At 35.5% G+C, this 21,209-nt stretch overlaps 1 protein-coding gene and 1 long non-coding RNA gene across 4 annotated transcripts in view; one reads left to right on the top strand and one right to left on the bottom strand.

The window, feature by feature from the left end:
* AGRN (agrin) overlaps positions 1-21,209 on the bottom strand; it is a 735,367-nt gene that overhangs the window by 102,551 nt on the left and 611,607 nt on the right. For all 3 annotated transcript variants that reach the window (XM_053690462.1, XM_053690463.1, XM_053690464.1), the window contains 4 exons: positions 16,614-16,719; positions 15,019-15,375; positions 13,316-13,471; positions 10,118-10,245 (listed from right to left, as the gene is read on the bottom strand). In XM_053690462.1, coding sequence (XP_053546437.1) covers positions 10,118-10,245; positions 13,316-13,471; positions 15,019-15,375; positions 16,614-16,719 — 747 coding nt within the window. The remainder of the gene's footprint in view (positions 1-10,117; positions 10,246-13,315; positions 13,472-15,018; positions 15,376-16,613; positions 16,720-21,209) is intronic.
* On the top strand, positions 13,239-15,988 carry LOC128638485 (uncharacterized). Its single transcript, XR_008399100.1, has 2 exons — positions 13,239-13,378; positions 15,047-15,988. It is a non-coding gene; the product is annotated as an uncharacterized LOC128638485 (long non-coding RNA).

Raw genomic sequence — 21,209 nt, 5'->3', positions numbered from 1 at the left:
TGGTCTTTAGACCGCTGCTTCATAACTGCTGTTTCTGGCGAGTCTGAAGACTCGCCAGAAACAGGGGCCCACAAGCTCCGTTCGGAGCTTGATAAATGGGCCCCATAATCTGGCCCTTAATAGGGTATGCTTCTGGACTACAAAACAAATTGACGTTTAAAATCAAACAGGTTAAAACTGCTTCAGCTCAAAGATATAAAACGGCTTAAAATGGAGTGAAATTTTTGCTATATTACATAAATTAGAAAAAAAAACGTCTTTGCTGATGAAATTTGAATAGTTTAATGGTCATGTGAAATGTGAGATTCTCTGAATCTTTAAGGGACATTGAACCCAAATTTTTTCTTTCATGATTCAGATAGAGCATGACATTTTAAGCAACTTTCTAATTTACTCCTATTATCAATATTTCTTTGTTCTCTTGCTATCTTTTTTTTAAAAGCAGGAATGTAAATCTTAGCAGCCAGCCCATTTTAGGTTCAGCACCATGGATAGCACTTGCTTATTGGAGGCTTAAATTTTTACCAACCAATAAGCAAGCATAACCCAGGTTCTCAACCAAAAATGGGTCGGCTCCTATGCATCCCATTCCTGCTTTTTAAATAAAGATAGCAAGAGAACGAAGAAAAATTGATAATAGGAGTAAATTAGAAAGTTGCCTAAAATTGCATGGTCTATCTGAATCATGAAAGAAAACATTTGGGTTTAGTGTCCCTTTAAAGAAACAACAAACTGAAGTGAGCATTGATTCTGAAACAACTTCAGCAGCAGATCATTGGCATTCTGAATATTTTGCTACCGATGATATGCAAATGAAAAATTGGTCCTAGGGAGTTTTACATTTTGTTTGGTCAATATACAAATAATTAATTAGTGTTTGCCATTAAAGGGACAGTATACACTCATGTTCATATAACTGCGTGTAATAGACACTACTATAAAGAATAAGATGCACAGATACTGATATAAAAATCCAGTATAAAACTGTTTAAAAACTTACTTAGAAGCTGCCAGTTTAGCTCTGTTGAAAAGGTAGCTGGAAAGCCCACTGCAAGTGGCAAATAAGACACTCCCCCCTCCCCCTTCTTTTGCATATGAAAAGACCCTTTACACAAACAGCAGCAAGCTGGAGTAGGTAGCTGACGGTATTCACATAAAACTTTGGGGCTTGGTTAGGAGTCTGAAAATCAGAGCAATGTTATTTAAAAATAAGCAAAACTATACATTTTTAAAAAAACAACAACTTTATGGGCTATATAAATAGATCATCTACAAAACATTTATGCAAAGAAAAAATGAGTGTATAATGTCCCTTTACATTTTTATTTGAGATATAAAGTCTAATTTTCTAAAACAGAGGATTTTTTTATAACTAGTATTGGGGCATGCACAGATCTGTTTTCTGCTCCCAGTAATGCCCACAGACTTTGCAGACCAGCTCAATACTAAAAACGGATAAGATATATCTACAGTTTCCATCTCTCCCTAACTCAGAAAGTGCCATTTCAGAGAACAATACGAGCGCTAATTCTTCCAAGACAGAGAGTCCTGGCCAGTAACGTTTTCCATCTCTACTGATAGGAGATCTTCTAATCGCAGAGATGCTGAATGCTTTGAAGACGAGGGTAGCAGGAAGCATTTGAGAAGGGGGGAAAAGGAGAGTTAAGGCAAAAGGCTGATAAAAATGTATGCACTTATTTTCTTGCAACCATCAAATCAACCTTTACATTTGCTGATTTGATTTTTTTTTAAATTGCAATGATTTGCCTTGTTTTTCTGTGTCTTGAATATTTTCAATAAAATATCAACACTATTTTAAGAATTCAGATTGTATCTTGGTTTTTAAACATAAACAAGTTCACATGAAGGTTAAAGGGATATGAAAACCAAAATGTTTCTTTACTGATTCAAATAGAGCATATGATTTTAAACAACTTTCTAATTTACTTCTATTATTCATTTTTCTTCATTCTCTTGGTATCTGTTGTTAAAAAAGCAGGAATGTAATGCTTAGGAGACGGCCCATTTCTGGAGCAGTATATGGCAGCAGTTTTCCAAGAATGTTATCCATTTGCAAGAACACTAGATGGCAGCACTCTTTCCTATCATGTAGTGCCTCAGATGCCTATCTAGGTATCTCTTCAACACAGAATATCACTGGAACTCATATCCCTTTCATTCTATAGCAAATTTTAACGTGTGTATTATATGTATTTCTTAAGCAAGAGGAAATTACAGAGAAATTCTGGCTAACAAAAACTTGGGAGTGGAAAAGTGAAAACTTTACAAGGTATCATAAGAAACGAGAAATACAGAAAAAAATAGATTATGACAACAAATCTGAACCAAAAGGACCATCAAATCCGCATGCGTTTTCTTCTGAAGGTTAAGATTAACAAATTCTTAGAGGCAGATTTATCAAAAGATGACTGCCCCAATCATTTACAGGCTCAGTTATGCGACCCTGCAACAGACATTTATGTAGCAACTATTTGAACCGCTCCTTTCTAAGCCCTTTTAGCCAACAGAGTTGCCAGATTAAAATGAGCCCAGACCAATCAGATTGAGGTGATCGTCAAGCCTTGCTCTCGTGCAATTTGTTGTGCGAGAGAAGAGGGCAGTGTTGCAATACAGGGAGTGAATGTATCCCGCAACTTGGATCTGGTATGTACAGGTTGTGAACCTTTTTATGTCCAGACATTGATAAATCTGCCAGTTAGTGTAGCCCAATGCATATTCCAGGTATTCTTGATTTCCCTTACCACCTCTACTGGAAGTCTATTCCATGAATCAGCTACACTTTCTCTAAACAAGTGATTCTTCAAAATACTCCTGAACCTACTACTCCCGATCCTGACTTTATAACCCCTTGTTCTGGTATTGGTCTTTAAGGAAATGAAATCACTTAAAGGACCACTCTGCAGTAGAATTGCACACTAAAAAGACAATGATTTAACACCTACTCTGAATTTCAAATAAGCAGTAGATTTATTTTCCGACAAATTTATTTTTTCTCCCATTTTTCAGCCCCCTGTATCATGTGACAGACTTTGGCCTATCACAGACTCAGTAGGATCTTGTTCCCCAGAAAGTGTGCATATAAAATGACTGTGCAAACTTTGATAATGTAAGTAAATTGGAAAGTGTCTTAAAACTGCTGTCCCTTCTATGTCCCTTTAATATACATGAACAGTGAGAATTGCATATCTTCCAAAAGCAAATAGATTAAATTGACTTTAAAGATTTCCCTTTTGCATCTAAAAGAGGGAATTATAAAATATATTATATTTCTTTGTTTTTTATTTATTCTTTGTACAATGGATATTTCTGTTCTGAGAGGTGCGTCACTTTAAACTAACAAGGCAGTGGGAGTTCTCCTTTAAAGGCTAGTTTCACACATTTGTGCATTTCCGGTTACCGTCAAAATAAAATTAAAATTAAATATAATAACTATAATTGAAAGAAAACAGCTAATTAATTTGACATGTTATTAGTGCTCTTACATATGCATGGTAATCAAGTAAATTGAAAACAATATATAATCACTTTTGTGGTATTTTTATTTGAAGAACAGCTAGAAATAAACAGTAAAAGTCTGTAAAAGTAAAATAATAAAACAGGGACACTAAAATTAAACTTTCATGAATCAGAAAGAATATGCAGTTTTAAGACATATACCAATTTACTCATTAATTTGTTCATTTAAAATTGAGTGTAAGATATAGTGTATTGTATTTAAAGGGACACGAAACCCCAATTGTTTTCTTTCATGATTCAGATAGAGTATGCTTTCCTAGACAACTTTCCAATTTGCTTCTTTTATCTAATTTGTTTTCTTCTCTTGCAATCCTTTGTTGAAAAGAATACCTAGGTACTCTCAGTAACAACAAAGCACTACTGGGAGCTAGCATCTGATTGGTGGCTGCACCTAAGATGTCTCTTTTCATTGGCTTACCTGATATGTTCAGCTAACTCGCAGTAGTGCATGCCTGCTCTTTCAACAAAGGATACTAAGAGAATGAAGAACATTTGATAATAGAAGTAAATTGGAAAGTTGTTTAAATTTTGTATAATCTACCTGAATAATGAAAGAAAAATCTTTGGTTTCATGATCCTTTTATGGTATTTTACATTAAAAAATAATCAAATTTAAAGGGACATAAAAGTCACAAAAGAAATAGTGCTGCCTGGCTTCAGCATAATATTTATTACAAGACAGCCATATACTTTGATAGAAAAAAGAACAACTGCTCGTAATAAAAATTCTCTCTAACCCTGATGCTTATCTCGAAGAATTGGTGAGAATGCACAATGCATGAACTCAACTGTCACTGAATTGTGTGCATGGTGCGTGTGTGCCAGTTACGTCAAGGGGCCAGTTATGTCAGGGAATTTTATTGAAATCGTTTTTTTCATCAAAGATTATGGTAGCTGAGGCAAAGTAGCCCAAATTCTGAGGTAAAATTAATATGTATATGTTGTAAAATGCTTACATTAATAATAATAACTAGTATTTATATAGCGCCTTTCTCCCAGTGGGACTCAAAGCGCTTTTTCAGCGCTCGCTCTCGGAATTAACCAAATCGGCAGCTGAATAGTAATAGTTGTTATTATTACCCAATTTAATGGTACTCATTTTATCAACCTCAGAAGGAGGAAGGGCTGAGTCGGCCCTGCCGGGATTTGATGTTCTAAGAAAATTTTTTTTTGCAAAATAAATAAATCATTTCATTAGAACTGTCATGAGAGCCGCTTGATCGTTTTTCAAACCAACAGTGGAACCAGCAGGGGGAGCTTTGGTTCCTTAATGCTCAAGTCCATTCCTTTTTTCAAATGCTACAGTGAGATACAGATGGTGCCATAGAAAAATGACAATGTGCTTTGAAACCTAACACAATACACGGTGTTACACAACATCTAAGTGTGTCAACTCCTAGCCAAAAGAATAGAAAGAGTATAAACACAAACAGATGGGAGACGAGCTTAAGGAAATGTTTTCATCTATCCTAATTGGGTTGTATATATTAACAATAAACCGACTTTAACCAGCTTGTCAATAGGACAATAAAATAAATATTGACTAAGCATTTGCGGCTATTTTATTAAACTCACAGGTAAACACAAATGTGCCACAAATTGATGCGTTTTCATCATGTGACTTGCAGTTATACTTCCTCAGAAAGAACCGTAGCAGTAAGCAAGCTGTGTGCAATGTTGTTCTGCAAACGATCGTACTTACCAATTTCATCAATTGTTATTTTATTGTGCTGTTGACAAGCAAATTAAATTGCAGCTTAAACATCATGTGACAAGGTGCGTTTTTGATTTAGCACGGCAAGGTTTTATGGGAATTGTATGGAAACTCACATAACAGAGAATATGGCACTGCAGCCACAATGACTGAGGTATTATACTGTATATTATAGCTAAATTATAAGAATGGAAACCATATAGCTATAATTTTGGAATGTATAATAGCAGTAACACTTATTAAAGCCTCTGTAGACCTTTATGTTATTCTATAATAAGCCTGCAGTGTTAGCAGTCCCCATAACTATAACGAGAAGTCTGCTATTCAAGAATGTGACATTATGGACTCCAACTAAAATGTCACTCAGGAAGTAAAATCCTGCTTATGCAATATATATTATACTTACAAAAATGCTGTTAGATGTTGTTGAGTTTGGTAGCAGTACTTGTGGGTTTGGTAGCAGTACTTGTAGGTTTGAGCATTCTATCTTAAAGGGACACTGTAAACTACATTTTTCTCTTCTCATAAATGTTTTGTAGATGATCCGTTTATATAGCCCATCTGGGAGTGTTTTTGTAACAATGTATAGTTTTGCTTATTTTTAATAACATTGTGCTGATTTTCAGACTCCTAAACAAGCCCCAAAGTATAAGATGTAATTGGTCTTTTCATATGCAGTGAGGGGGGGGGGGTATCTGTTCTTCCTGCTTTCTCAGCCCTTTTCACTGGGTGCCCCAGCCTAACCTCATTAACAGTGCTAAACTGGGGACTTTTAAGTAAGTTTTTAAAAGGTTTTATACTGGATTTTTAGATCAGTGCATATTCTTCTTTATATTATGTCTATTACATGCAGTTATATGAAAAGTGGTTTATACTGTCGCTTTACCTTCTCACCTATTCAAGGAAAAGACAAACACATTTAAATCAGTGTTAGTTTATGGTTTACTACTCACCTGCCCTGCATTTTGCAGGACAGTCCCAAAATAAGATCTCAGATCTGCAGTTTAACCATGTCGGAATGTTGGGACGTGTGCTCTGACTTGATTAAAGGGAAACTAAACCCAATTTTTTTCTTTCATGAGCAGACAATTTTAAGCAACTTTCTAATTTACTTCTATTATCAATTTTTCTTCGCTCTCTTGCTATCTTTATTTAAAAAGAAGGAATGTGAAGCTTAGGAGCCAGCCCATTTTAGGTTCAGCACCCTGGATAGCGCTTGTTTATTGGTGGCTACATTTAGCAAACCAATAAGCAAGCGTAACCCAGGTTCTGAACAAAAAATGGGCAGTCTCAGAGGCTTTACATTTCTGCTTTTTAAATAAAGATAGCAAGAAAACGAAGAAAATTTGATACTAGGAGTAAATTAGAAATTTGCTTAAAATTGCATGCTCTATCCTTTTCATGAAAGAAAACATTTGGGTTTTGTGTCCCTTTAAAGCATTTCCTACCAGTGACATTTAGATTAGTTTTTGCCCATATGTAACAAAACTTTCAAACATCAAAATACAACTTCTGTGAAGTCAAAAATGTGCTTTTTAGGAGGAAAAAAAAATTGCATTTAAGCACTTTAGGAATCACAGTGAAAGTATGACCTTATCCGAAACTCTGTTAGTGACTTAAGTTAGATTGGCTGCTACTGTAGTTTAATTGTGCAAATCAAACATATTTTAGCTTTCATGTATATGAAAATATCAAGCACCATATTCTTGACAAACGAAATCTTTACCCCAGGCTTAGGTAGATTAGAGAATGGTGTAGCCACCGTTTAATTAATAGAAAATCTAGTAATCAACAAAAATTAATTACAACTATTGTGAAATTGAACATTTAATAATAAAAAAAAACTTGAACTTTATCTTGAAATGTCAGCAGCAGAATTATTTCACATTTCACTCCTGCCATAGCTTTTCAGTTTAACATGATGTTAATTAAATTATGCCCTTTGCAAAACTGACAAGGTTGTGAGTTAAGAGACTGTTATTTTGTTCATTTCGTATCCAGAGCCAATGGCCTTTTCCTTTTAAACATGGATGGAGAACAGGAATTTTAATCAACATCTGAACACGTCAACATTGTCATAATAAAAGCTATCGCATCTGACAATTTATTCAGTCTTTTTCTTTGGTTCTAAGAGATTGTTTGAAATCTTACTTTGTCATCATTACATCCAAATAACTAGCATTGTTTTCTCAAAAATATAGTCCCCTGAATGTTGCATAAAAATGTAACAGTGCGGCTTTAAAAAAAAATGCATGCAGATCTTTTTTTGACAATTCTATAAAGTTCGAGTTATCCAGACACCCTCGTGGTTGGAGTATGAACTGAAAGTGGGAATTCTCTGCAAACATATATGTATATCTATATATGTATAACAAAAAAATACAAATTAAGCACTCACTGATCTTAGACGCAATAAATAGAAGTTCAAGTTGCACCCTTTGTAAAACAGCAGAGTGACTTATTAAACACACACACACACATATATATATATATATATATATATATATATATATATATATATATATATATCGCAAGGCAACTCCACAATCTTATGTAGGGTTGCCACCTGTCCCTTAAAATACAGAACACTTATAAGTTACACATGCTGCAGGGTATGCAGGGAGGAATATGAATTGAGTGCTGTCCAGAAACACAATACATGATCCTCCTCCCTACACACCCTGCAACATGTGTAACTCATAAGTGTCCAGGAAAACATGGCCGAGGTGGCAACCCTAATCTTATGACCAGCAAAATACAAAAACTGAGCAAAAATAGTGTCCATTATATCCCTTATGCAGGAGAGAATAAACATCCTATGTAAGTATTATAAAAAATACTATTTAGCTGGCTGCAAGCTTTCTCAATCAAATCTCTAGACAGGCGACACTAACAGAGCTCCTACCAAACACGTTGCTATAATAGCAATGTTATACAAATACAAAAGGCTATGAGATATAAATATGTATTTATACCCATACAGTAAATATATATATATGGCTTTTTTGTGGGGGTACTCACCGGTACTGAGTACCCCCGCCTCTGCCAACTTATAATAGGTGATATTAGTAATCGTCATGTAAATACTCTAAGTTTCACAAGAGGGGGCTGCAAAATACATCAACTATTGTAAATAACGTTGTCCCTTTGTTACTGAGTAGAATATATCAATCAATAAGAATCAGCACCTTTTCATTTACAAAAAAAGTTGAATATTTGTGTTTATTATACACACACACACACACTTGATTGCAGCAGTTCATTTGAAACACTGGGGGAAATCATTTTTCCAGTTTGTACTTGTCAAGAGACAACCAATTTCTCAGTTAAAGAGAACTTGCAAATTAATTTACGCCTAGAATTTGCCAGATAAAACATTTATTCCAGCTCTGCTGTTCTTTGGCTATCTTAGAACATTCCAATCCATTAAAAAGGCATCTAATTGAGTTTGTTAGCGTGACTATAATAATTATTAGATAGTTATAGAACATATGGATTTCTTACATTTGGACTTAATAAACACACAAAAATAAAATCTTTTCACGGTAGCAGAAAATAAGGAAATGTTAAGGGGAAATGTCAACTGACAATTGGTTCATTATTACTGATGATTGCTTTGGATGCTTGATTGCAGACTGAGTTTCTTTACAAGCATGATTCATGATAGGTGTACAGTTAACCCTTTCCTATCATTTTCTGTTAAATTTTAATTAACATTTTTATAAAACTTCAAAAGAAAATTTGCAATCATGAATGAACATTTGATGAACATATTTTATTTATGAACTTTTAGTTTAAAATGTGATTTGATCACCATTTTAACTAATATTTTTTTTTTTTGAGAAAAAAGACAAAGTGAGAATTGAATATCTAAAAGGTCCTTAAAGGGATAGTAAGTCACAATTAGACATTAATGATTTAGACAGAACATACAATTTTAAACAACTTTTAAATTGACTTCCATTCAATTATAATAGATAACTGGAAAGCATCTAACAAATTTATGCTGTACAGTTTCGTTTGAAAACTGGGGTCTGTTATTGTCTAGAATGGCTTTTTATTTGAAAATTGCCTTGCACACATACAAGTCTGTTCAAATACATTTTCTAACAGATTTGAGAAGAGTCTATTGATCTTGCAGTTTGTCAGCACAACTACAAATCTGGCATTATTCCCTGAAACTACATTTAAAGGGGCACTCACTTTATCTAAAAATGTATTTGTTGGGATAAGAAAGTCTAAATTCATCATTTGAAATCTGTAATTTATTTTTCATTAAGGCATTTACGATTATGTAAACAGTTTGTGAGTATTTCTGCGAGTGCACAGTTTTAATCACGTTCTTTCACGCTGCTGTGCCATTTTAGATTTCAGATGTAAGGCGAAAGCATTTTGCAGCACGCCATAATCTTGAGAAATATATCAGGATTTGATGGGGGGTGATACACATAACTAAGCATTTAAAAATTAAAAAAACCATTAGGCATTACATTTAAAATGTGTCATGTCAAATTTTCCTGAACACAGCTTATTGTATCATATCAAAGTTAAAATAGTTTATTGTTAAAGCTTTGCCTTTAAGAACGGTTTAGTTTCTGTACTGTGAACAAGCAAAATATTTACTTAAATGGACATTAAAAAATTAAAAAAAAGAAAAAAGGATATTTAATAATTGATAAGGAGCACTATTGATACATGTTATTTTTTGACTTGACAATGGTTACAATAAAGCTGTTTTGAAACTAACAGTAAGTGAATGTCTACATTAAAGAAGCTCACTGGTTGATAAGGACAACGTCCACATTATTATCGGTGGAGATTTATATAGTCCACAAGCATAAAAACAAAAAGTAGTCAAATACTCACTGCATTCTCAATGCTTCTAGCGGTTTCTCCGAAGAGTTCAGACTTATAATCAGACATTTCAGGCGTATAAAACACCTCTTGGCCTTCCAGTTCCTCCACAATGAGAACACCCTGGAATATTTTGGTTTCTATGATTGGGAGAAAAGAAAAGTAAAGTAATAAGATAACTGGCATAAAAAGGGATGGAAAAGACAAAATCATCTTCCTAACACTTTCCCCCTTTGCATTGGTGAGTGGCATCATGGGTAGTGCCGGGTGTAGGTTAGTAGCATGGCACAAGGCTGAGCTATGGACGGTTAGTAACTGCGGCTGGGTGAGGATGTGATAGTGTGGCAGCAGCCTTAGGCTGACTGGGCAGATAAGACGGCACGTTACCAGATACAGTAACTCCCCATGAGAGGCGGCTGAGGTGGAAGCCTCTATTAGCTGGGCAACAAGAAACTGAAAGACAAATATTTATAGGGAGAGAGAAGCAGAGGAAGAGACAAGGAAGAATCAGACACGGTTAGGCAGATATTGTAACACAGACAGAAGTCCACCGGTCAAAACCCATCTCCATTTTCAAACCGTCCAAGGTAAAATACTAAATAACAAAATAAACAATAAATAATATTACAGGGGTGTCCACCCTTTGCAACACAGGTGTTTTTTTTACACACTTGCAGGGCTACTGAAGATTACAAATTGTATTTATCAAAACAAACATATCTAAGTAGGTAAAACTAACAATGTCTTAGCAAGAACATTAATTGTGCTTTCACAAGGGCCCTATATCTCCATAGCCACACACTTCCCAGCGGATTCTTGTAGAGAAAGGGGGTTTGGCTTGTTGTAGAGAAGAAGCTCTTCGCCAACTTTATCCATCAATGTATGAATACTTTTACACATAGGTCGTGTTACTGTGTCACAAACAGGAAGGGGTACAGGAGAAGTGTGGTCTACCTCCCAACATTCTCTTCTGAAAAACTGGGGTCAGAACATTCTGGAGGGTGTGTTTAGATGTTTCCCATTTCCCTTCTGGGCAATAATAAAGGAAGGTGGGAAACTTGCAAAATTTGGCACAAATGTGAGTTCTGGTGCCGGATCACAGCTTAATGTTTTGCTATAATGTCACACAATAATGTGCTGCATGTAAGTAGTTTGGGGATAATGAAGTCTGAATAAAAGTGACCCAAAATAACTTCATTATTTAGGTACTAACATTATACAAGTTGGGCAAGTGGGGGTTGCTCTTAAAGGGACACTCAGGTTTTATTAAAATTTCATGATTCAGATAGAGCATGTCATTTTAAACAACTTTCCAATTTACTTCCATTAAAAATAATGTGCACACTTTTATATTTACACTTTTTTTGAGTCACCAGCTCCTACTGAGCATGTGCAAGAACTCAGACTATACGTATATGCATTTGTGATTGGCTGATTGCTATCACATGGTACAAGGGGAGTGGAAATATACATAACTTTGAAATGTGTTAGAAAAGAATCTACTTTTTATTTGAAATTCAAAGTAATGCTATTGTATTGTCTTGTTATCTTGCATTTGTTGATTATGCAAATCTGCTGTGTTTATTGGTCCTTTAATATATATTTGAGGGATGCTGGTTGACACCTCAGTTATTTTAACAGATATACTTCCCATACAGTTACTATAATGGTTACAAAATCAAAACTACATTTATTAGTATTCTCTTGTATGTACGTATGTATTGGGTACTTGTAAAGCGCAGCTAATCACCCGTAAGGGTCTCAAGGCGCTGCTTATTTTATCGACCTTGGAAGGATGAAAGGCTGAGTGGACCTCGCTGGGGATCGAACCTTGGGTTGCTACAGAGCTCAGCCACAGTACCTTAGCATGCTGAGCTATCTGTCCAGCTCTCTTCATAGATGAGGTGAAGTTAGCCTCAAGGAAGACTATGGACTTTATTCATTAAAGTCACAGCGTTTCCTTCCTTTTTTATTCCCTGAGGTATATTAACTAAACTTGGACCTAACTTTTTTAAAGGACATGAGCTCTGGAACAACCTAGTAGTTAAAAGAAGATTCTAAACTAAAACCAAATATCTCATTATTTAATGAGACTTTCTAAAGTAAAATAAAATGCCAGATCAATATATTTTTAAATGAATGCCCCTTCTCACTATGGGTTAAACACAGTTTCAGTTGCACACATATAGGCAATGCTTTGCTGCTACTGAAAAAGACAACCAAAAGATCCAATCAGGAGATGCATATGTACATATCCACCAATAACAATCTTTGTGTCCTGTTCGGGAACATCCCAGGAGTGTGTTGGGAACTAAACTTTTATTATGTTCTAATAAATGTAAATACAAAATAATAATATGATAATAAAACAGAGGATATGATATCAAAGTGACAATAATATCTGTGCAATGACAGTTGCAAACAATTCTCTGTAGTATTGGTGCAAAGTAAATAAGTATATTATTTCACACTTAGTAAAATACCCTATTGTATTCATCTTTGTATTATTTTTTTATCCACACGTATTAGCAAATCATGTTACACTTGTGAAGTTTAAACATTTATTTTTAACTTTCTACTATACCCTTTTCAGGGATTAAACACATAGGGCCTGATTCTCAAAACTCGCTGGCATGGAGACAAATTACACAAAATGTTTGGGATTAGTTTTTTCCAGTCATTATCGTGTAATGTCGGGTCTCTCCTTTACATCCAGATCACTGCAGAGCACCTCTCAAGAGAAAATGTACGTTCCCAAAATATTTATTTTATAAAACAATGGACGTCGCCATAATGCAGAGACTTTATAGATTATCTTGCCTGAGCAGAGAACCAATAGTATCATCGGACCTATAGTAAACAAGAGCCCTGTGTTTAAAGATAAAACATTGTAATGAAACTGATAGTTTTATTTTATACTACAACGTCCCTTTAATATGATTGGTCACAGTTTGTAGCCAAACATCAGCAAACATAGTATTAATGACCCCTTGTAGCACTATCACTGTGTGCCACTGCTTTGTTTAAATACATTTTCCAGATAAATAATTTATTAAAGAAATATTAATCCATAATTATTCTTATACCAGCAATGCTGAGAATGTAAAAATGTTTCTTTATTTTCAGTAACGTTCTCTTTCCGTTGCATCATTCGCCTGCGCACCAATAACAGCTTCAAATGAACAAACAACAATTCCCACTATGACTTACTTGGGCAGTTTGTCCCCTCAGTATCGAGGGCTGGGGTCTTCCCATCTGAGCAACATCCTAAAGGTGTGTTATAGCAGCTGGCTCTCTCCATGACTGGGGTGGCCAATGAGTCGTCATCGTCCTCTTGTTCCTGAAGTTCTTCATCTGGTGTTCCTGCTAAAGAGGACAATGTGTGAGAATGAACAGTGAATGTCATTGTCCATGATTCTTCTCAGCTTTAAAGGGACATTTAATACTGACATAGTGATATAAAATTATATATATCGTATATATAAAAAAAATCTCTGCAATTTACTTTATTTATTTTGTCCCCTTTTCCTTTAAATTACATTCTGAAATTGTGAGATTTCAGTTCCTGTTAGAAATAGAAGTGCAAAAAATTGTTATATTCCACACAGCCATTGGCTGCTCACTCTAGTGACCTATTTATAACTGTCCCTAATCGGCCACAGCAGAGAAGGTAACTTAAGTTACAACATGGCTGCTCCCATTGTTTTATAGACACTAAAACTTTAAAAAATACATCTACAGATTATTCTCAGACTAATCTTTTCTTTGAATGCATCATTCTATCTAGCATTTATTTGGTGTTTAATGCCCCTTTAAAGGTGCATGATTCAGGTAGAGCATGCATTTTAAAAAAACTTTGCAATATACTTCTATAATCAAATTTGCTTCTTTTTCTTTGTATCCTTTGTTGAAGGAGCAATAATGCACTACCAGGAGCTAGCTAAACACAATGGGTGAGCCAATGACAAGTGAACAAAATGAGCAGCTATCTCCCACTAGAGCATTGCTGCCCCTAAGCCTACCTACTTATGTGTTTCAACAAAGGATACCAAGAGAACAAAGAAATGCTCTATCTGAATCGTAAAATGCAATTTTGACTTTACCGTCCCTTTAAATAGTCAACATAAATCAGTTGTGTGTGTTTGTTTTATTAAGTATTTAGTAAATATTAAGCGCTGCATTACAAAGTATCTGTCTACATACAAATTAAATGTTTTAAAGTCAGATGAAATTCACTCACTGTAGCATGTTGCACAGTCAAAGAATCTGTAGCATAATTAAAGGGACATTCCAGTCAAAATTGAAGAGCACATAAATGAATTACATATTTGGACAGAAACACATTTCCAATATATATATTAACAAAACAGCAAATAGTAAAAGTTTTCACTGTTTTAGTGTTAGCGTTTTTCTCTGCACGTGCATTTTAAGCATAGGTAGTCTCAGTGCACCAGCAATTTATATATTGAAGCTGCTCAGAGAGTCATGCCAGTAATGATGCAAATTAAGTTATTTCCACATGATATAAGCATCTAAGTCTCTCTCTGCAAGTGCTGGGTTTAAATGCTGGTGCACGGAGCATATTTAAGTACACTCTTAAAACAGCTATAGCTTATGCTAGAAGTATTTTTGCTAATGCATGAGCATTACAAAAATGCTTCTATCCAAAACTGAAATGCACCTGTGTACATTTCAATTTTGTCTGGAATGTCCCTTTAAGTATGGAGTATGCACTTCATCCCTCTGGAGTGGAGTGGCCAAAAATAAATTAGTAGAAATAAATTACAGGAAAAGTAATCAAAATAAGTAATGAATATACATTGCATTGCTTTGTTTTTCTATGTTTACATAAACATGTTATGTGATATTGAGTTTAATGTCCCTTTAATTAAAATGTCAATAAAAACACCTACTTTTTGGTTCTGATCCACTTATTTCTAGATCTCCGCTGCTTTCCATGTCCTCATCACCACTTCCACTGCCGGATTCATCATATGTTTGAGAATATGTGGGTCGGACCACAGGAACTGTCACAGTTGGTTTAATAGTGGTCGTGCGTGCGCTGTGCGTCTGGGTCACAGGTCTGGCAGTACTCGTTGCACGAACTTTGGGGGCAGCTGTGGTTTCCATCACCAATTGGAAGGAGTTGATTGGCTTTTTTGGTTTAGGAGCCTTTGAAGGTGTTGTCGGTGTGGGAATTGATCGACCAATGGGAGGGGCTGGTGTTCCATTTGGAGCTACGGTTTGAAGATTTGAAGGAGTGATGGTTTCTATAAAAATGCACCACGAAATATAATTTATCTTATTGAAAACCAGTTTATCCAGCCATTACATATTAGTAACATAATGCAAATTTAGTGAAATCTATGAAGCTTGTTCAGCTCAGCAAATTTCAAAATATCAGTACAGTATCATTGAGATCTGGGAAGACATTTTAAAAAACTAGTCAGTTCATTTTACATCAGCTCATCCAAAGCCAACATTATCCTGTACATTTAGAAACTGGTCTATAAAACAGTATTGCAGGGAGACAAAAATGAAATAGAATGCTGCAGATTTACAGTATAGCCCCACCCCCAGCACAACAATTTGAAAGATTTTACAACATAAATAGTATTTTAAAAAAAGAGGTTTCTTTAGATCAGAACTTATGGGCACCGGTCTCAAGGGTAAGGCAGATTCTAATTGGGGCATATGAACTGTACACTCACTTACCCGTACATTGCGTGTGCATGCACCAACCTGCCCTTTTTTAACTCCATGTATACTGAGAAGTATATTCAAAAGATATTCTAGGGCTGTGCGCCCATTGCAAATGGTCTGAATTAATTTCAAAGTAAAGCAAAATTTGAATGCAAAAAATAAAATCTCACGTGAAAATGCTCTAATTTGTTAGAACAATTAATTTTCACATCTGTATTCATGGTAAACTATGTGTTTAACTCCAGCAAAGGAAATAAAGGCAGATGAAACCCAAAATGTGTCTTCCATGATTCAGATAGAGCATGTCATTTTAAACAACTTTCCAATTTAATTCTGTTATCTAATGTGCTTTGTTCTGTTTGTATCCTTTGTTGAAAAGCATACCTAGGTAAGCCGAAAGCTAGCTGCTGATTGGCGACTGCACATATATGCCTCTTGTCATTGGATTACTGATGTCTTCAGCTAGCTTGCAGTAGTGCATTGCTACTCTTTCAATAAAGGATACCCAGAGAACAAAGAAAAAATGCTAATAGTGAATTAGAAAGTTCTTTGTTCTATCTGAATCATGAAAAAAAAAATATTCAGTTTCATGTCCCTTTAAACATATAACTAAAGCCCTGCTCAGGAAATTAGCTACACAAATACCCTTACAGAGCTAATGTGGCCGCAAGACATAGTTTATGCATCTCTGATCGAAACAAAAGCCTGAGAACAAGGTTCAATTATTGCTTTTGATGCTTTTTAAACCAAATGTTTAGTGCTTGATAGATACTGTATATCTGCTGTGATCTTCTACAAAACGTACCTTGGCATGGCCCGGTGTACTTGACTGAAATGGTTCGGCCCTGTCGGCAAGCTATGGTTTTCAGCTGACACCAGTCTGCATATGTCACACCGTCAGACCCACACACCTGGGATTAATAAGTCATATGTGAGTAAAGAAATGTGTACAAAACAGAACAAAATAAACCATTAGTTATTTAAGTAAAATTTAATTTTTAGGACCAAGAAAGAGTTTGCTAATAATACAACAATTAAAGGGATATTGAGTAATTTCAGTCTGCATGTACAGGGAGTGCAGAATTATTAGGCAAGTTGTATTTTTGAGGATTAATTTTATTATTGAACAACAAACATGTTCTCAATGAACCCAAAAAACTCATTAATATCAAAGCTGAATAGTTTTGGAAGTAGTTTTTAGTTTGTTTTTAGTTTTAGCTATTTTAGGGGGATATCTGTGTGTGCAGGTGACTATTACTGTGCATAATTATTAGGCAACTTAACAAAAAACAAATATATACCCATTTCAATTATTTATTTTTACCAGTGAAACCAATTTAACATCTCAACATTCACAAATATACATTTCTGACATTCAAAAACAAATCAGTGACCAATATAGCCACCTTTCTTTGCAAGGACACTCAAAAGCCTGCCATCCATGGATTCTGTCAGTGTTTTGATCTGTTCACCATCAACATTGCGTGCAGCAGCAACCACAGCCTCCCAGACACTGTTCAGAGAGGTGTACTGTTTTCCCTCCTTGTAAATCTCACATTTGATGATGGACCACAGGTTCTCAATGGGGTTCAGATCAGGTGAACAAGGAGGCCATGTCATTAGATTTTCTTCTTTTATACCCTTTCTTGCCAGCCACGCTGTGGAGTACTTGGACGCGTGTGATGGAGCATTGTCCTGCATGAAAATCATGTTTTTCTTGAAGGATGCAGACTTCTTCCTGTACCACTGCTTGAAGAAGGTGTCTTCCAGAAACTGGCAGTAGGACTGGGAGTTGAGCTTGACTCCATCCTCAACCCGAAAAGGCCCCCAAGCTCATCTTTGATGATACCAGCCCAAACCAGTACTCCACCTCCACCTTGCTGGCGTCTGAGTCGGACTGGAGCTCTCTGCCCTTTACCAATCCAGCCACGGGCCCATCCATCTGGCCCATCAAGACTCACTCTCATTTCATCAGTCCATAAAACCTTAGAAAAATCAGTCTTGAGATATTTCTTGGCCCAGTCTTGACGTTTCAGCTTGTGTGTCTTGTTCAGTGGTGGTCGTCTTTCAGCCTTTCTTACCTTGGCCATGTCTCTGAGTATTGCACACCTTGTGCTTTTGGGCACTCCAGTGATGTTGCAGCTCTGAAATATGGCCAAACTGGTGGCAAGTGGCATCTTGGCAGCTGCACGCTTGACTTTTCTCAGTTCATGGGCAGTTATTTTGCGCCTTGGTTTTTCCACACGCTTCTTGCGACCCTGTTGACTATTTTGAATGAAACGCTTGATTGTTCGATGATCACACTTCAGAAGCTTTGCAATTTTAAGAGTGCTGCATCCCTCTGCAAGATATCTCACTATTTTTGACTTTTCTGAGCCTGTCAAGTCCTTCTTTTGACCCATTTTGCCAAAGGAAAGGAAGTTGCCTAATAATTATGCACACCTGATATAGGGTGTTGATGTCATTAGACCACACCCCTTCTCATTACAGAGATGCACATCACCTAATATGCTTAATTGGTAGTAGGCTTTCGAGCCTATACAGCTTGGAGTAAGACAACATGCATAAAGAGGATTATGTGGTCAAAATACTCATTTGCTTAATAATTCTGCACTCCCTGTATATATATATATATATATATATATATATATATATATATATATATATATATATATATATATATATATGTGAAATAAAGCACTGCATTGCAAAACATTTGAATATAAAATATATATTTTAAAAAAGATATATCTATGTCATGTTGTGAGTTTCTGCAAATGTAATACAGTTCAGGGATGCATCCCGTGTTGATTTCAGTTCCTGGCCAGTTAATGACAGATATAAATATATATTGTTATATATATTGTTGCAAGGGTTATATACATTTCAATGTACTTTAGCATACAGGGTATACAACACCGTGGCTGGTGAGAGTAAAATAAGTCCATTATCAAATGCATTTTACAGCAGAAGCAGACAATTAAAGGGATAGAAAGGTCAAAATGGACAATTAAAGGGATAGAAAGGTCAAAATAGGAAAAAAAGGATGTATTTCGATTGAAATAGAAACATTTTTGCAATATATTTCTATCAGCAAAAATGCTTCCATTTCAAAGTTATTACTGGTTTTCAATGGCATATGCACATATGCTGTGAGGGCCGTGTACCAGTATTCACAGAGCAGGCAGTGGTGTGTATTACATCTGGTTTGTGCCATACAAGCCACTGCTGACTCTCTGATAAGGTACACAGCTCTCACAGCATATGTGCATATGTCCCTGATACACAGTAATAACATTTACTAGAAGCATTTTTGCTAATGGACGTAGAGTGCAAAAATGCTTCTATGTCAAATTGACATGCACCTATGCACATTTCCATTCCATTTGACCTTTCCATCCCTTTAATTTATGAATGTACATAGCAATGTTGTTTTATTTTTCTTAATTAAACACATTACAGGGGTTACATTTTGAATCTAATGTGCCTTTAAAGGGACATGAAACCCAAAAGCATTCTTTCTTTCGTGATTTAGGTAGAACATACCAACTTTCCAGTTTACTTCTTTTATCAAATTTGCTTCAATCTCTTGGTATCATTTGTTGAAGGAGCAGCCATGCACTACTGGTTTCTAATTGAACACATGGGTGACCCAATGACAATCAGTGTATATATATATATGCAGCCACCAATCAGCAGCTAGAACCTGGATTATTTACTGCTCCTGAGCATTTCTAGATAAACTTTTCAGCAAAGGATAACAAGAAGAAAGCAAATTAAATAACAGAAGTAAATTGATAAATTGTATGTTCTGTCTAAATCATGAATGTATAATTATGACTTTACTGTCCCTTTAAGCAGTCTACTGGTGTAAAATACATTGAAGTTCTCCAGCTACTTGTTTGTTGTAAGTGTTTTAAAGGGACATAATACTCATATGCTAAATCACTTGAAACTGATGCAGTATAACTGTAAAAAGCTGACAGGAAAATATCACCTGAGCATCTCTATGTAAAAAAGGAAGATATTTTACCTCACAATTTCCTCAGCTCAGCAGAGTAAGTTATACTTCACCTGCTCCCAGCTGCAGGTAAAAATAAAAAAATAAATGAAGAAATGAACAGCAGCCAATCAGCATCAGCAGTGCTGAGGTCATGAACTCTTACTGTGATCTCATGAGATTTGACTTAACTCTCATGAGATTTCATAGTAAGCTTCCTTTACCTTATTGGTGAAATAATATGAGAGTTCACAAGGCTCATCCCCTAAGCTGTACTAGGACAGACACACTAAAATGCTGCTTAGAAATCCTTTACAATGGGATGTGGCTACTGAGAAACTTTGAGGTAAAATATCTTTCTTTTTTACATAGAGTTGCTCAGGTGATATTTTCTAGTCAGCTTTTTACAGCTATGCTGCATCACTTTCAAGTGTTTTAACATTTGGGTATTATGGCCCTTTAATAATTTTGGAATAAAAGATTTTATTTTAACTTACTTCTCCTGCCTGTTTGTCTTTGTTAGGAGTAAGAAAATGCACAATCTCGCTCGTGCTTCTTAACCCTTTATCATGCAACATTACTGTTTAAGCCCAGAACTCATCTCCTGCATTTTTACGTATGAATGTTTACTGTCTCTCCTTTGTATTCAGGACTTGTAAAACATTTGTCTACTGAATCGTATCCATCGTATCATAATATCAGATGACACATGGAGGAGACCTCTATAATCTCAAAAGCTTATCCTCTGAGATACCTTGTACAGACTATAGGATACTGCATTCATCAGTAAATCAGCCAATCAAAGTTCAACATTAATATTATTACAACAATACATTACGCATCAGATGATTGTAATACTTGTATGTGCATAAGTTATTTAACAATCCCAATTTATAATTATGCTGTCTCACTTATAGGAATATTATTTTACGATCCGATAGAGGATGTATTTTTTAAAGGGATAGAAAAGTCAAAATGAAACGTGCATAATTCAGATAGATCATGTCATTTTAAGACACTTTTAAATTCACTTCTATTCAGGGCCGGATTGGCCTACCAGGATACCAGGAGATTTCTCGGTGGGCTGCAGCAGCTAGGGCTGGAAAGCTAAAATTTAAAGGGGTGATTAATGGTTGCAATTGGGTTGTAGCATTGCTATATAACATCAATCTGACATTTTTATTTAATACAAAGTAATTTAATTCTGAAAAATAAAAATATTGGGGAAGGAGTGTCCCAGTAATCCCCTTTGAGAAAAATGGGGCATGTACATTTTATCGATGGAATTCAGGGCTGGTCTTCATACATTTCCAGGGCTGATTTTTTTTCCCCAGTCTGGCCCTGCTTCTATTTTCAAATGTGCTTTGTTCTCTTTGTATCCATTTTTGAAAAAGAATATGC

This window comes from Bombina bombina, chromosome 8 (assembly GCF_027579735.1).
Source record: "Bombina bombina isolate aBomBom1 chromosome 8, aBomBom1.pri, whole genome shotgun sequence".
Taxonomy (NCBI): domain Eukaryota; kingdom Metazoa; phylum Chordata; class Amphibia; order Anura; family Bombinatoridae; genus Bombina; species Bombina bombina.
This window is presented reverse-complemented; position numbering and strand designations above follow the sequence as displayed.